The sequence below is a fragment of the Cimex lectularius genome, unplaced genomic scaffold (assembly GCF_000648675.2).
Source record: "Cimex lectularius strain Harlan isolate CLEC.00 unplaced genomic scaffold, Clec_2.1 scaffold317, whole genome shotgun sequence".
Classification (NCBI taxonomy): domain Eukaryota; kingdom Metazoa; phylum Arthropoda; class Insecta; order Hemiptera; family Cimicidae; genus Cimex; species Cimex lectularius.
In genome coordinates this window covers 61274-76996 of record NW_019393018.1, presented here as the reverse complement: position 1 = coordinate 76996, position 15723 = coordinate 61274, and the positions used below count along the sequence as shown (strand labels likewise).

The 15723-nt window shown below is 35.5% G+C and overlaps 1 protein-coding gene across 4 annotated transcripts in view; it reads left to right on the top strand.

Moving 5' to 3' along the window:
- The window catches only part of LOC106661724 (DNA-binding protein D-ETS-3-like), a 248056-nt gene that overhangs the window by 206840 nt on the left and 25493 nt on the right, over positions 1–15723 (top strand). For 3 of the 4 annotated variants that reach the window (XM_024229822.1, XM_024229821.1, XM_024229820.1), the window contains 3 exons: positions 16–84; positions 7101–7163; positions 15028–15217. In XM_024229822.1, coding sequence (XP_024085590.1) covers positions 16–84; positions 7101–7163; positions 15028–15217 — 322 coding nt within the window. The remainder of the gene's footprint in view (positions 1–15; positions 85–7100; positions 7164–15027; positions 15218–15723) is intronic. The other variant, XM_014385293.2, reaches the window with a different exon arrangement.

The following is a 15723-nucleotide window of genomic DNA, read 5'->3' as shown; positions in this document are numbered from 1 at the left end:
TTATGTTGTTGACAGGGTACAGCAATTCATTGACCGGAATGGCCAAGTCCTCACTGGACGCTCACACCCATCTGAGGCAGCCAGGTTAGTAACAGCCAGTTTAAATGACATATCTGAACCGTTTACACGAAAGGCATTAAATAATATGAAATTCGGACAAACCCGTTAGAAAGCGGTAGGCAAGGGAAAGGTGAGATCGGACCGATCATCGCACGATAATATGCTAATGAAAGGTCGTGTAATTGTGTGATTACCGGCGTGCTGGCTGGATTTGACTCAGCGCACTTGACTCCGGTCAGGGGTCACGGCATTGCCTGAGTCAGCACCCGTTCTGACTAACACTTGAATAAGTGGGCAATGATATGAAAACGTGGGAGTCGAATTGCGTGACGGTGGAAATCTCGGATTGATTGTCGTACACCTAACGTCGGCGGCCGTCCGACTCCTGACCTCAGACCTCCTGATAACTAGCGCAGTTGTCGATTGGCTGTCCTGATTGACTGGTCACAACCTCCAGATAGTATGCTGATTAAAAAACAATAACTATGTAAATCCCATAAAATTATACATACTGAAAATTAGGTACACAGTGGCTATTTGAGACCTATATCTCCCTTGGAAAATTACTCCGCCAAACGTTCTCATATCCGTTACAGAATAAACAAAGAAGATTTGTAAATATTTTCTCAAATCCATTATATTCAGATATGTATCGTTTAAAGATTCAGATTTGTCCTATACAATACAAAATTACGACTTTATTAAAAATCAAAGTAAACATTAAACATTTTAATATAAAATAACATAAACGAATGATTTCTTTAAGCAGTATTAATTTAAAATAATAGTAATATATTAGGCCATCAATTCGTGCTTGAGAGAGAGCGGGGGGAGATGGAGAGGGAGGGAGAGAGAGAGAGAGTGAGTAAGAGAGTGAGAGAGAAGAGAGATGGAGAAAATAGGGTTATACGAAAGAAAAAAGAATAAATTTAAATTAATTAATTTCTCTCTCTCTTTTGTTCCCTCTTTCTTTCTGGTTTTTCTACCTTTCTTTCCTTCTTTTTTTAATTACTGCCTCTCCTTCTTTTTCTCTCACGAAAATAGGGTTAAATGAAAGAAAAAGGAAGTGAGAAATTTTGATTAGAACACAGAAAACATTAATTGAGAAAGTTAAAGAAAGAGTGAGGTAAAATGAGATAATAATACAATTAAAAAAACATAGATAGAAAAGAGAATGAGTGGTAAGAGCTCACACTTTCTTTAACTTTCTCAACTAATGTTTTCTGTGTTCTAATTAAAATTGTTCACTCTCTTTTTCAGTCATTTAACTCTATTTTCGTGAGGGGAAAGGAAGGAGAGGCAGTGATTGAAAAAAGAAGGAAAGCCAGGTAGAAAAATAACAAAGAAAAAGGGAACAAAAGAGGGAGAGAGAATGACAGAGGAATGAGAGAGAGAGAGAGTGATTGAAAAATAAAAAGGACGCATAGAGATTAAAAAGTAATGTAGAGCAAAAAACAGTGGGATAGAGAAAAAAAGAAACTAAGTGAGTGACAGAGAGAGAGTGAGAGAGAGAGGGAGAGAGAGTAAAAGGGTGAACGAAAAAAGAGATCTACAAAATAACGTTATATGAAAGAAAAAAAATGAGTGAGAAATTTTAATTACAACACAGAAAGCATTAATTGAGAAAGTTAAAGAAAGAGTGAGCTCTTACCACTCATTCTCTTTTCTCTCTATGTTTTTGAATTGTATTTTAATTGTATTACTATCCCATTTTAGCTCAATCTTTCTTTAACTTTTACAATTAATGTTTTCTGTGTTCTAATTAAAATTTCTCACTCTCTTTTTCTTTCATTTAACCCTATTTTCGTGAGAGAAAAGAAAGGAGAGGCAGTGATTGAAAAAATAAGGAAAGAGAAGTAGAAAAACAATAAAGAAAAAGGGGACAAAAGAGAGGGAGAGAGAGAAAGACAGAGGAATGAGAGACTGTGATTGAAAGATAAAAAGGAGGCGCAGAGATTAGAAAGTCAGATAGAGCAAAAGACAGTGAGATAGAGAGAGAGGGAAAGAGAGAGAAAGAAAGTGAGAGAGAATTTATAGACAGTGATTAAAAGAAAAAAGGAAGAAGAAAAAGGTAGAAAGGACAACAGAGCAAGACAGAGGGAGATATATATAAGAGAATGAGATATAGTAACTGAAAAAACAGGAAGGACAGCGTAAAACATAAGGGACAAAGGAAACTCAACGAAAAAAAAACTGATTATGAAAAAAGTCGTAGCAAAATGATAGAAAAAGAGCGAAGGTGAGAAAGAGAGAAAGAATTTTGAAACGTCGTCCGTCAGAATCTTTAAGGATTCTCGCAAAGGACGTTAATGTTTTTGTTTAATTTCCAAAAGATCCTTAATTTTTTCCTATTAATTATAAACGCTATCGTAATTGTTGTTCCGGCCGAATCTAAGGAAACTTGGAAAACCCATCATATTTTAGTTCTTGAAGCATGCGTAATTTTCACATGGCGTGGGTGAAATATGGTTTTTAAATATAAATCGTTTTTATGGTACATTCTTCTTAGATGAACTTTTGATATATCCTCCTCAGATTTTTACTTTTTACGTAAAATAGTGCTTTTATCGTAATATTGTTAATTGATGATCAGACTGTAATGGAATTTACTTTTGGTTTAACTTTCATTCTAATTTCCTTTTGAACTTCTTTAAACAAAACCTGTTAATCATTTTTAATGGTAAAAAGAAAGATAATATCAGGTGATAGGTAACGTAAGTTCTATTTTTCTTGTTCTGTTTGAAATAAGGGTTAAATGTGTTTTTAAAAGTGTTACCGTCGGTTTATCTGGCTCTAATGTCGAAAGACATTAACTGATAAGAGAAGTCAAATCAATAACCGAGTTGAAAAGATGAATGAGAATTTAGAGATATGTTCCAAGGAGTGCGAACGTCGATAATAGTTCAATCCACCTGGTATTTTATATTCTTTCCTTAAAACTGCTTAGACACGCGCCTTTAAACTACTAATTGCGATACGTAAAAGCGGTAAAGTTAAGTTTTTTATCGTCGTGGAAATAATTTAGGGACGATTCGGCGAAAATCGGTGCAATTTTGCATTTTAAACACGAACTTTAGGGCTTTAAACGTCTGCGAAAGCAATATAGCTTCTTGGCCGACCGTGAGAGGAATTCATCTATATATTGACCATCCTCCCAATAGCAACGAGAATTCCCATTTAGGATGTGTGACTTGAGTCAATATTGTATATGGCCGGTGTAATGTGGTGTTAAATGGGAAGGACGGCCGAGGGTTAATGGACAATCCCTGTCCACTACTGACTCAGCTTGGTCAACGGCAAATATTTACAAATACACAAAAACCGTTGTCTGTAGCGAAAACCCTCCTGTCCGGGAGGCACACGGTTTATAATAAAAGTTTAACTTCGTAGCAAACTAAAGTTTCATCCCATTTAAGGAAATAGGCGCACGATTGGCCTAACACTAACATAAAGTTTAATTCACTTCTTGACCTATTAATATCTTCCAATTAATTAAGGTTTTTAATTGAGATAAAAAAGTCAGCGTCAGAAGCGGGATTCGAACCCACGATATTCGGCTTGATACGCCGCTGCTCTACCACTTGAGCTATCGTGACCTCGAGATTAGGGTTAAGATGGTAGATTGGTGTCCGAGTGGATCGAGGTCACGACAGCTCAAGTGGTAGAGCAGCGGCATCTAGCCGAAGATCGTGGGTTCGAATCCCGCTTCTGACGCTGACTTTTTTCTCTCAACTTAAAGCCTTAATTAATATAAAGTTTAATTTTTATAAAAATCATCATTTACCAATAATTGAGTTAGTTTACACTTATCATGGTAACATTCTAGTGACGGACAACCTAAATTTTCAAATTCAGAAAATATCAATAGCCACCACAGGATCTGAACCCAGAACCGGCGCTTTTGACAATTATGTGCCACACGGTCTGATAATCAAACATTTTAGCTGAATAAACGATTGTTCATGTTTTTCTAAAGAGAGTGGTTTCTAAAAGTTGGCAAAAATTATTATTTTTGCAGGTTATTCTGCACCTTCGTCAACAGAAAAGAGACAGACAAAAAATAAAAGAATCAGAAGTGAAACAAAATATGAGAAAAAATAACATCGGAGAAAGATAAATTAAAAGAAAGAGGGGGAGAAAAGAGTGGCATAGAAAGAAAACAAAGGGAGAGACAGTGATGGAAAGGAAAAAGGAAGGGGCGAGCGAATGATATAAATTGCAAATAACAAGAGAGATACAGAAACAGCAAGGAAGTAAGAAATGGTTAAGAAAGAATAACTTAAAAAGTTGCCAAAGGGAAAGTGAAAAAGAGATAGATTACTAGATAGATAGATGAGTAGAAAGGAAAAGAGAGACAAGAGTGCGAGAGATTGAGAGAAAAATAAAAGAAGAGAGCGGTAGAAAGAATAACAGAGAAAGAGAGATAGAGAGTGAGAGAGATGAATGATTGAAATAAAAAATAAAGGAAAAAGAGGTAGTAGGAATAACAGAGAAAGAGTAAGCAAGAGACAGAACACAGAGAAATAGAGATCTACAGATAAAACGATAGGAGGGGGAGAGGAAATGAGAGAAATTAAAAAAGAGAATCTGTGGGGAAGAGCTATAAATAGGTAAATAGAGTGAGGGAAAGTCGAAAGTGATAGGAGAAATTAATCAGATAAAACATGTAAAAGAGACAAAGGAAGAGAAGACAGAGAAGAGAGAGAGAGAGAGAGAGGAAGAAGAGACAGAGAGAATGAGAGACAGTGGTAGTGTATACAATAAAAATTGAATAAGAAAAGACGGGAATTGATAAGAGGTGTATAGATAGTCCCTAACCTAAATTTACATGATCATTTCAACGGAGGAACCCGGATTTGAACCCAGGACCGCTACTTCTCAAAATTAAGAACCAGGGGCAGTGACAATCAATTTTTTTTAAATGAACAAAAGAATTTCTATTTTCTAAAGAGGGGGTGGGTAAAAGTTGGTTAAAAAAAATTATTCCCAACCTTCATAAAGTAGAGAAGAAAAAGAGATAGAGAATGAGAGAGAGAAGTGCCGTAATTTGTCTTTGGGTGTCGGCTTAGAAGTCATTATCCATCCCTTGGGCCGAAAGCCTTCAACACTTAATAAAATAAGAACAAAAGATGCAAATGAGCATTAGGGGCGGTGGGATGAGTCGTGATTAGGGGGTGCAAAGTAAACAATAGAAACGCCCTATCCAATAAATATATATTAGCGTTGCGGAAGTTACCCCGAGGGACGAGGGGCGATCAACACTGCGTCTGGCCCCTACCCTTATATTTAATATCGCCCTCCTTCTCGTTAGTGTGTCATTAACATCACATTACGACAGGATTTTAAGGATTTACGACCGTACTATTTGTCAATTGGCTACCCCGGTACATTAATTGTACGATCCAGTTGATCGAGAGTTCCATTTCCTGCAGCAGATTTGTCAAACACACATTACAATATCAACTAGACTGAACCCATTTCAAGAAAAACCTCATATCGACTGATCTTTTAAATGAAATTATCTAAATTTTTTTTTTTACGAGGGTTCGCAACAGCAGAGGGTTATATCAACCCTCGGGGTGCCGGTGGTTTTTGAAAAAAAAGCCCATTTGTAAGTATGTCGAGTTTGAGTGCAAGGCCGCTGGATTCGAACCCGGGACCTTTACCTTACAGTGATGGGCGCCGTGTCAACGCCTAAACCGTTGCGCCCCCCTCCCCAATTTCTTCTATTTTAACACAAATCTTAAATTGGAAGATATTTTGTAGAGGTCTGTAAACCAAACAAAAACTTCCACATTAAATATCAAAACGTCATTGGATGAGCATACAAAATTATGTGATCATTTTTCACTCAACAACATTCACACCACAAATTCAAAACTACATCGAAACTACTAATCTAATCTTTCTCTTTTAATTATAATATTTTTCCCTCTCGCCTGATTTGTTTTTCTCCTCTCTGCATATACTTACTCTCTTATTACTTATATACTATTTTCAGATACTCTTTTCTCTTTCTTTGTNTATATAAATATATCAATCTCATTCCCTCTTTCTTCTTCCTCGCTCTCTGCTTGCTTCTTCGACTCTCTCTATTTCTCTCTCTTGAAAGAGTGAGAGGGAAAGGTTTTTAGGGCATCAGTATTGAGAAAGACAAGGAAAGAAAGGTAAAATGAGATAAAAGTAAATTATAGGGGAACAAGTGGATAAAAGTAAACGTAAAAGTTTATCGAAAAAATAGGGTGAGAAAAACAGGAAAAAAAGAGAATGAGAGGAGAGAGTGGGGCTTGAGAAGAGAAAATAAAGAAAGAAAAGAGAAAATATCATTTTTGAAATATACTGACAAAAAGGCTATTTTAAAAAGAACTATATCATACTTAAACGTCATTAAAGTTTTAGATAACAGTCAAATTAATATTGACTTTAACTAATTAATATTATAAATTTTCGACAAGGTTTTGCGATGTACAGTAGAAATACTGTGATTGAATATATATAAAAAAAAAAAATTCACTAATTTCGTGGTCCGCTTTACCAATTAATATATTACAATTAATTGAGGTTTTTTAGTTGAGATAAAAAAGTCAATGGCACTNAATCACCGCACATTTCTACACTATGTACCGTAGTTTGAGTAGCAAACCAAAAAGGAAAATTGAAGACAATAAAAAGAACACTGTGCAAATATTATCTTTGCCTTTAATTACATCAACCCTGTATTTATATGAGTTACTCTGTACATTCTATTCACTATCAACTAGGATCAGATATCAAGTGGTCTAATCTCAAAGCCACACAATACCTATAACAATCAATTAGGATTATATACGCTCTGTAGAGTTTATGCGAGCCATTCCATAAAGCATAGTTTGAGGATGTCGAGAACAATGCATTAAACAGTCCAATGTCTGATAACAGGAAACAATTCGTATGTTAGTTTTCTTCTGAAATGATTGATATTTGCCTACGGCATAATATTGTGGAAATATTATTAACCCTTCCCTTTCTTCTGTTTTTTCACGGTATTACATTCAAATCAGTATTTTTTGTTTCAGATCCTTACCAGATGTTCGGACCGACCAGCAGTAGACTAGCGAGTTCAGGTGAGGTTGCACCCGGCACATATTAATATTCATTATTCTCTCCCCACGTTAGGCCCAGTGAAACGAGATTACGTCAATAAACAGAAGGGAATTTGTTTCCAGAACTCTTTTATCGGACGATATTGATGGTTTACAGCCCCCCTTTCACTATGACTGGCACTAGGGGGTGTGATCTAATACGAGCTAAGGTGGCTAAATGATCGATGTTGCTGTAATAAAAAGGGGACGACTTGACGGATAAAGGGCCGATCATTTGAATCTCAAATTTACTTTAATTAAACATTAATTCACCACTTAGGTGAGAATGGGATTAAAAGACTAAGCAATATATGGATGGTTGATAGAGAGAAAGAGATAGAGGATGAAGGATGGGTGTTTAAGTGATGAAAATGCGTAAAGTTTATAAAAGTTAAAAAAATAGATTGAAATAAGAGAGATAACGAGAGAGATAGCGAGAGAGAGAGAGAGAGAGAGAGAGAGCGAGCGAGCGAGCGAGAGAGATAGCGAGAGAGATAGCGAGAGAGAGAGAGAGAGAGCGAGCGAGAGAGATAGCGAGAGAGAGAGAGAGAGAGAGAGAGAGAGAGAGAGAGAGAGAGAGATTAAAAGTTTTATTTAACCACGCAAAGTTAGGTCTCCTGGACCTTTCTTCTATGTAACGTGTGTTGTACATTTTACATTATATATATAATTTATGCAATTTTTTTTGGTCTTTACAATTTATTTTGCAAATAGAATACAAGACAAAACAAAGTTTTACACATTTTTTACTAAATTTTTCACAATACGACAATTTTCGGTTTATAAATTTATAAGACAATATGTATTTATCTATGTAAGCAATCAATGAATAAAAATTAAAAAAAAATAAAAAGATAAACAATAAAAACTTTACGATTTTTTGATATACATGACTTTAAATTAATTAACCAATTATTTTTTATTTTTCGTTATATTATACTTACATAGAGAATGCAGAAACCTAAAATATAATTCACTAGTTTTCGTGGTCCGCTTCACCAATTAATATCTTTCAATTAATTAAGGTTTTTAGTTGAAGTAAAATAGTCAGTGTCATGAGCGGGATTCGAACCCACGACCTTCGGCTAGATACGCCGCTGCTCGACCACTTGTGCTATCGTGACCTCGATCCATTCGGACACTAACTTCCCATCTCAACACCACCTTTTGAATTTTCCCTCCTTTTTGCCATTTTTTATCTCAACTAAAAACCTTAATTAACCTTAATAAAGACAACGAAAACTAGTGATTTTAATAAGTTAAAATGAAGTATACCTTCAATAAAGCTCTCCATGGCCATTTCATTTATCACCGAGAATCAAATCGATTACATGACATTTGAAAAATGGCAAAAAGGAGGTAAAATTCAAAAAGGTGGGGTTGAGATGGAAATTTGGTGTCCGAGTGGATCAAAGTCAGAATAGCTCAAGTGGTAGAGCAGCGGCGTATCTAGCCGAAGATCATGGGTTCGAATCCCGCTCGTGATACTGACTTTTTATCTCAACTAAAAACGTTAATTACCAAAATATAATACATAATTAATTTATGATTCCATGATTTTAGGATGGTTTTAATTATTGGCCATCATGTGTTTTAGATATTTTCTTTTGAAAGAAAATCTCTATCAGAGGAAATACCATTTGGAACATTATTAAACATCTTTATGCTGGTAATTAAGAAAGAATTGGATTATGTTTTAGTTCTATGTATTGGAATTTCGAATATATTATTTTGTCTTAAGTTTAATGTTTTAATTTTTCTCTTATATTTAACAAATAGATAGTTCGCCTGCTTAGAGTGTATAATTGGAGTATTTAGTAGAGAAAAAAATTATTAAATTGAAATTTTAAAAAACATAATAAATTAAGATTTATGTAAATATAGTGTTAAATTTGGGAGAGAGGAAGATAGATAGATTGATAGATAGATCGACCTATATATAGAGAGAGAGAGACTGTGAGAATGAAGCAATGAAGTAGGGAAAGAAACTAAGAATGATGGAAAAAGCAAAACATACATGTCCACAGGTAAAGAATAGATTTATAATTAAATAGAGTGAAAGAAGAAAAGATAGAGTTATAGATAATGTTAGACCGAGAAAAGTTGTGGTTGGGAAGATAATGGACCAAAAACAAAAGAAAAATCGATCGATAAATAAATAGATTTATGGATAAATATAATGAAAGCGAGATGAGGGAAAGATGGAAAGAGAAACAGTGCATCAGATATTCTCATAGGTACTGTAAATAGAGTAAAAGCGAAAACAGGTGAGAGTGAGGCATAAAGATAAAATTAATAATATACAATTGTATCATTTATTATATTATTATATAATAGTATTTGCATATTTTTAATGTACATTTTAATCTTTCGTTGCTAAACTATGACTTTAATTAAATCCATCTCTACTTCTTTCTTTGTTCTTTTGTTTGTAGCCCAGATAAAATTCACAAGCCTAGAATGAAAAATTGACGAGCGTTTTTACGTATGCTGAAAATTTTTCGAATAGTATCAACTATCATTTACAGTTTCTAATTAATTGCAAACATTCAAAAAACGAAAAGCAGTAACATTTTATTGCTCATGTATAGAAACGTAAAATTTGCTGAAAAGTCGGTTTTTAATTTAAACAAAATCTTTAAATAGCAACGAACCACGAAGAAAATTTTCAACGTTAAAAGGAAAAATATAAGGCAGAGAACACAACCGCCAATGAAAAGCATGTTTATTGCCGACATTCGCCATGCACCTCATTGAGCACACGCTAACCCTTATCGAAACTAGTTAAATCTCAACTCTTTGAATATTAATACCGGTTCGAGTTCGTTACAGTTCATTCACGGCCAGTTCTAAATAATTGTTCGCACTCCACCTCCAACCGCATACGTTAGAATAAACTAGTCATATAATGAAACACGATTGCACTGATAAGAATAAAGTAAAAAACGCAATTTAGCGTAGAGTTTCGATTAAGCTTGAGTAATAAACGTTTATTTCTGTTGTATCACGAAACCCTTTCCATTATAATCCAATACGAGCTTTTCAAAATAATTCGCGATTTAGAAGTCATAAAGAATAAAACAATATTCAGGTAAACGTCTTGCCATTTTATGTTGGCTATTTTGGCTATTTTATAAATCGAGATGAGAGAGAGAGAGAGAGAGAGAGAGAAAGAGAGAGAGTGAGAGAGACAGAGAAAGAGAGAGAGAGAGAGAGAGAGAGAGAGAGAGAGACAGAAAGAGAGTGTGTGAGAGAGAGAGACAGAGAGAGAGAGAGAGAGTGAGAGAGACAGAAAGAGAGTGGGTGAAAGAGAGACAGAAAGAGAGTGAGTGAGAGAGCGAGAGAGAGAAAGAGAGAGGGGGAGAGAGAGAGAGCGAGAGAGAGAGCGAGAGAGAGAGAGAGAGAGTGTGAGAGAGACAGAAAGAAAGTGGGTGAAAGAGAGACAGAAAGAGAGTGAGTGAGAGAGAGAAAGAGAGAGGGGGAGAGAGAGCGAGAGAGAGAAAGAGAGAGGGGGAGAGAGAGCGAGAGAGAGAGAGAGAGAGAGAGTGAGTGAGAGAAACAGAAAGAGAGTGGGTGAAAGAGAGACAGAAAGAGAGTGAGTGAGAGAGCGAGAGAGAGGCAGCCAGAAGAGTTAAGAAGGGAGTGTGAAATAGAGAGAGAGAGAGAGAGAGAAAGAGAGAGAGAGCGAGAGACAGAGAGAGAGAGACAGAAAGCCAGAGAAAATTTTTATAAGAATGAGATAGAGAAAGGGATTCAACAAAGCAAGAAAATCAGCAAGAGAAATCTAACGAGACTAAGTAGATCAATAAAATATAAGGAAAAGTTATCCTTAATAAGCGAATTGTTAAATCAAATTTATCAGCTATATCTGTAAAAACTGGGGCGGTACTGTAAATAATCCAAGGCGAGCAGAGATAAGAATGGAAGAGAGAGTGATGAGTAGAAAGAGAGAGAAAATGTAAGTAGAGAATGAAATAAGAAGGGAGAAAATCAGAGAAAGTGAAACATGTAAATAGAGAAAGAAAACGAAATGGAGAGAGAAAGCAAAAATGTAGAGAAAGAAGNCGTGACACTGACTTTTTTATCTCAACTAAAACCCTTAATTAATTGAAAGATTTATATATAATTATATATGCATATTTTATAGTGTCCACTCGGACACTAAATTCCAATCTGAGCCCCACCTTTTGAATTTTTCCTCGTTTTTGCCATTTTTCAAGTTAGTGTTCGAGTGGATTTTAGAATTTTTAGAATTTTAGAAATTTTTAGATTTTATGTAATTATAACTGAGAAAAATAAAGATGGCAGAGACAAAAACAATCCAAATGTTTTATTTTATTTCTTCCGTTTTCATTTATTTGCGTAAGACAGGCTTACGCTATTACATGTAGTTTTTATTGTTCTAAATTACGGTAAAGTTTCTTAAAGATCGGTGAAGTCTTTCCAAATTTATGGCCACTTTTGTTAATTAAAAAAAAAAAATTCGAAGATGAAAAAGATGTTAAAGTTAGTGTCCGAGGGGATCGAAGTCACGATAGCTCAAGTGGTAGAGCAGCGGCGTATCTAGCCGAAGGTCGTGGGTTCGAATCCCGCTCGTGACACTGACTTTTTTATCTCAACTAAAAACCTTAATTAATTGAAAGATATAAAATTTATGTTAAGATCCATTAAATGAGAAATACGATAAAATAAACGACATCAGTCACATAACTGACTATATTTTTAAGGGCAGGTGCCTTTTTAATAAACACCTTAATTTTAATTCATACTAGATTATATCTTAAATTATCAAGGTGCACACTTCTTCTAACCAATTCAAATTTATTGCCACGATTCGTTGTTAAAAAAATAAATTTGTTATAACAAGACTAAAGGAGAAATGACAACATAACTTACCGATTTTATCTATGAAGATTAATTGGTAATATTTTTTCTGGAGCCAAGCAAATCGAACAGGGGCAATAAATTGTTTTCCCCGATGGAGGGTAGAAAAGTAGAAAAACGCAAAGTTACGATAGGGTCCATTCGGGGGAGCGAGAGGGTCAGAGAAGGTCACATAACGTTCACCTGTTCACCCGTGCGTCACACTCTGTTTATCCCCTCCGTGGACGTGGACATGGCCCTTGTTTTTTATTATCTCTCCTGTTCCAACTTTTATTGCCCAGCAAATCGCCCCCCTCTGATGCCCCAGGAGAATAAATTTATTAAAACTCTTTGGGATTTTTTTTTTTTTTTGCTAAACCCTCGTCACGCTCGGAGCCCTCTCACTCGGCCTCGGCACATTCGACAATGCAGAATTATCGCTTGCGAACTGACTTGATTTATGACAGTCGCGAATTGCGCTTCCGGCGGGGTTTTTATACCCCCCACCTTTTATTTTTTGTGATTTATATAAATTAAACACCCCCTCGGACGTTCGACGACCTTATTCCGTTTGGGTCGCACTGTACTTGATTTGATTTATTTAAAAAAAAAATTAACCCTTTCAACCCGGTTTGTCCTAAATAAAAACATGCAATACGCTAGTATTCCAGAGTTACGATTTTATATCGATTCTATATTACGCTGAGAGGCAAAATACAATGACCACCTTAAATATTTTTAAGGAATGTTTAAAGAATTAGAGATAATATCTCCGGCATGTGTTTCAAAATAGATTTGGTAAAATTTGGTTAAAAAACCCTTTGAATAATCAATCCTTTCGGTGTTGGTTTTTCTGTCCTTTCTAACGTTTCGGTGGATTTATTTTTTTATTACTTTTTTTTATTTGCTTCAGTGATGGCTTTAAGTCATACGGATTCGGCTAGAATTCGTAGCATTGTGGGACGATAAAAGAAATCAAGCTTATGTGTCCAGGGTGCTTGACATTCCCAGTAAAACCCGCCGAGACAGGGTTTGAAAAAGAACTGGAGAAGTAATACTCAAATAATATAAAACCTCGAATATTATATAATATAAAACGTGAACGATCAGTTAATGGTTAAAATTATATGGTCTATGGAGTTTGTTACTTAACGATCATTCTGGCCTAAGCACCTAAGCTGTTTTGTAATTTGATTGGAACGTCGTTCGTCTACCTGCCTTGATGGGATGGTCTGTCAGAAAAGTTTCGGCTATCTTACCCCATTATTTCTTTGGGATTTGCTAAATAGCCTCAAGCTTAACGAAGATCCCATGTAATAATTACATGCACAATAGACCAATATTGGACGCGGTGCGCAGGTCGCAAAAAGGCCGACTCTTTTTAACGTTATACTTAACTTTCAATTAATTAAGGTTTTCACTTGAGATAAAAAAAGTCGAACCCACGATCTTCTGCTAAATACGCCGCTGCTCTACCACTTGAGCTATCGTGACCTCGATCCACTCGGACACTAACTTCCCATCTCAACCCCACCTTTTGAATTTTCCCTCCCTTTTTGCCATTTCGAAAATTAGTAAATTTAATAAGTAAAATTGAAGTATACCTTCACTCTCTCACCTTCAGCTCTCCGTGGCCATTTCATTTTTCGCCGAGAATCAAATAGATTACACGACATTTAAAAAAATAATACCATATTTACCATTACCTCAACCTCGGTTTTAATCATTTACACTTTCTCCCTTTCTTTCTCACTCTCCCTTTTCTTATCTCTCCATTTCTTCTGTCTTTTATCTTTATTTTGTTTCCGTCTCTCTTTTCCTTTCTTTTTCTATACATTCCTTTATCCCTCACATTCTTATACTATTTTCTCTCTTTCTTCCTTTCTCCTCTCCTTCTCTCATTCTCTATATTTCTCTAGTTCTCTCTTACTGTTTCTCTCTGCAAAAAATTGCAAGACTTTATTTCAATGTTTTTTATTCTTTATGCTTGTATTCTTTAATCTTTAAGCTGTAAAATATTGTGAAGAGCTTGTATTTTTTTAAAATGTAAAGTGTTTCATATGATATCAGAAATAAAGATTGAATCCCTTTTTCTCTCTGTCTGTCCCTTTCACTATTTTTCTTTCTTATGTATATTATTTGTTTTCTCTCTTTCTACTCTTTCTCACACACACTTTCTCTCTTTTTTCACTCTCTTTCTTTCTTTATCTACATAATTTGCTCTCTCTCACCCTTTATCTATCTGTCTATCTATCTATACATCTACCCTCTTTTGTTTTCTGGCTGGCGAAGCTCTCTTTCTTTTTCTATCACCATTGTCCCTTTCTTTCTCTCTCTCTATCTATCTATCTCTCTCTCTATCTCCCTATCTATCTATCTACGTATCTGTCATTGACCGAAATAAACACGTAATAAATAATTATCACTGACAGAAAGATCGAAGAGATTCCAATTTAAATGCACAAATCATTCTTATTGAACGATCATTCCTCTTTCACTCTTTTTTCATATCCTTTTTTTTTTTTGCTAATTCCCTCCTTTTTCTTTCTCGCACTTGCTCACTCATCTTTTTCTCCCTCACTCCCTCCATCCGTCCCACCCTCTCTCTCTCTCTCTCTCTCAGTCTCTCTCTCTCTCTCTCTCTCTCTCTCTCTCTCCGTCTCTCTTTCTCATTTAATTTTCTTTAATTCACCTAATTCACCCTTTAAGTTCGTTAACTTGCAGCACTATGCTCATAATTTCTTTTAACTGCTGTTGTGTCCGTTAGCGCTTTTTGAACACATTTTTCAATCATTGATTTTTTTTCATCAATGACATAAAGATACCACTGAAGATGACGAAATTCTGTACCGTGTCTGCTAGACTGAAACAGGGGACCACACTTTTTATTTCCTCCTTAAATTATGTAATTCCTTTCGTCTGGATTTCGAATCGATCCGATACAATTGTGAACCCTTTTATAGATTCTGACCTTTTTTTTCAGGTTCAGGACAGATCCAACTATGGCAGTTTCTTCTCGAGCTGCTGAGCGACTCGAGTAACGCCAACTGCATCACATGGGAGGGTACGAACGGCGAGTTCAAGCTCACCGACCCCGACGAGGTCGCCCGGAGATGGGGCGAAAGGAAATCCAAGCCAAACATGAACTACGACAAGCTCAGTAGAGCGTTAAGGTACTCTTCTTGTTAATTATTAATAGCTAATAAACAATGATAAACATTCGTCGGGTTGGGCGCCGCGGGTAATTGTCTTCTAAAACCTTTGAACCGGTGATTAAAGTCGGATTGGATTAGAAGATCCCCGCTGGCGTTTGTCACGCCCTCATTCTCTTTCTCACAGCGCGCCCTTTTAAAAAAGGGCAGTGTCGGAAGGCACATATGGACGAAGAGACTTGACAAAAGACATGATTTTATGCCAATTAACTACTTTAACTCATTCAAATCTATAATAAAGTGCGTAGGAAAACAACTACAGCCTACGGCTAATTAAATTTTTCATCATACAATCCATCATTGTATCTAATTTATAATTTACACTTAATCATTTAATAATCACATAATAATTTCCACATTTAATCAACATTTTTTCCGTTTTCGGCGTCTTAACTTTATTTATTCTTGGAAGTATATTAATTTAACAGAAAATTAGCTTGGTTTCGTGAAAATCAATGGAGAATTTG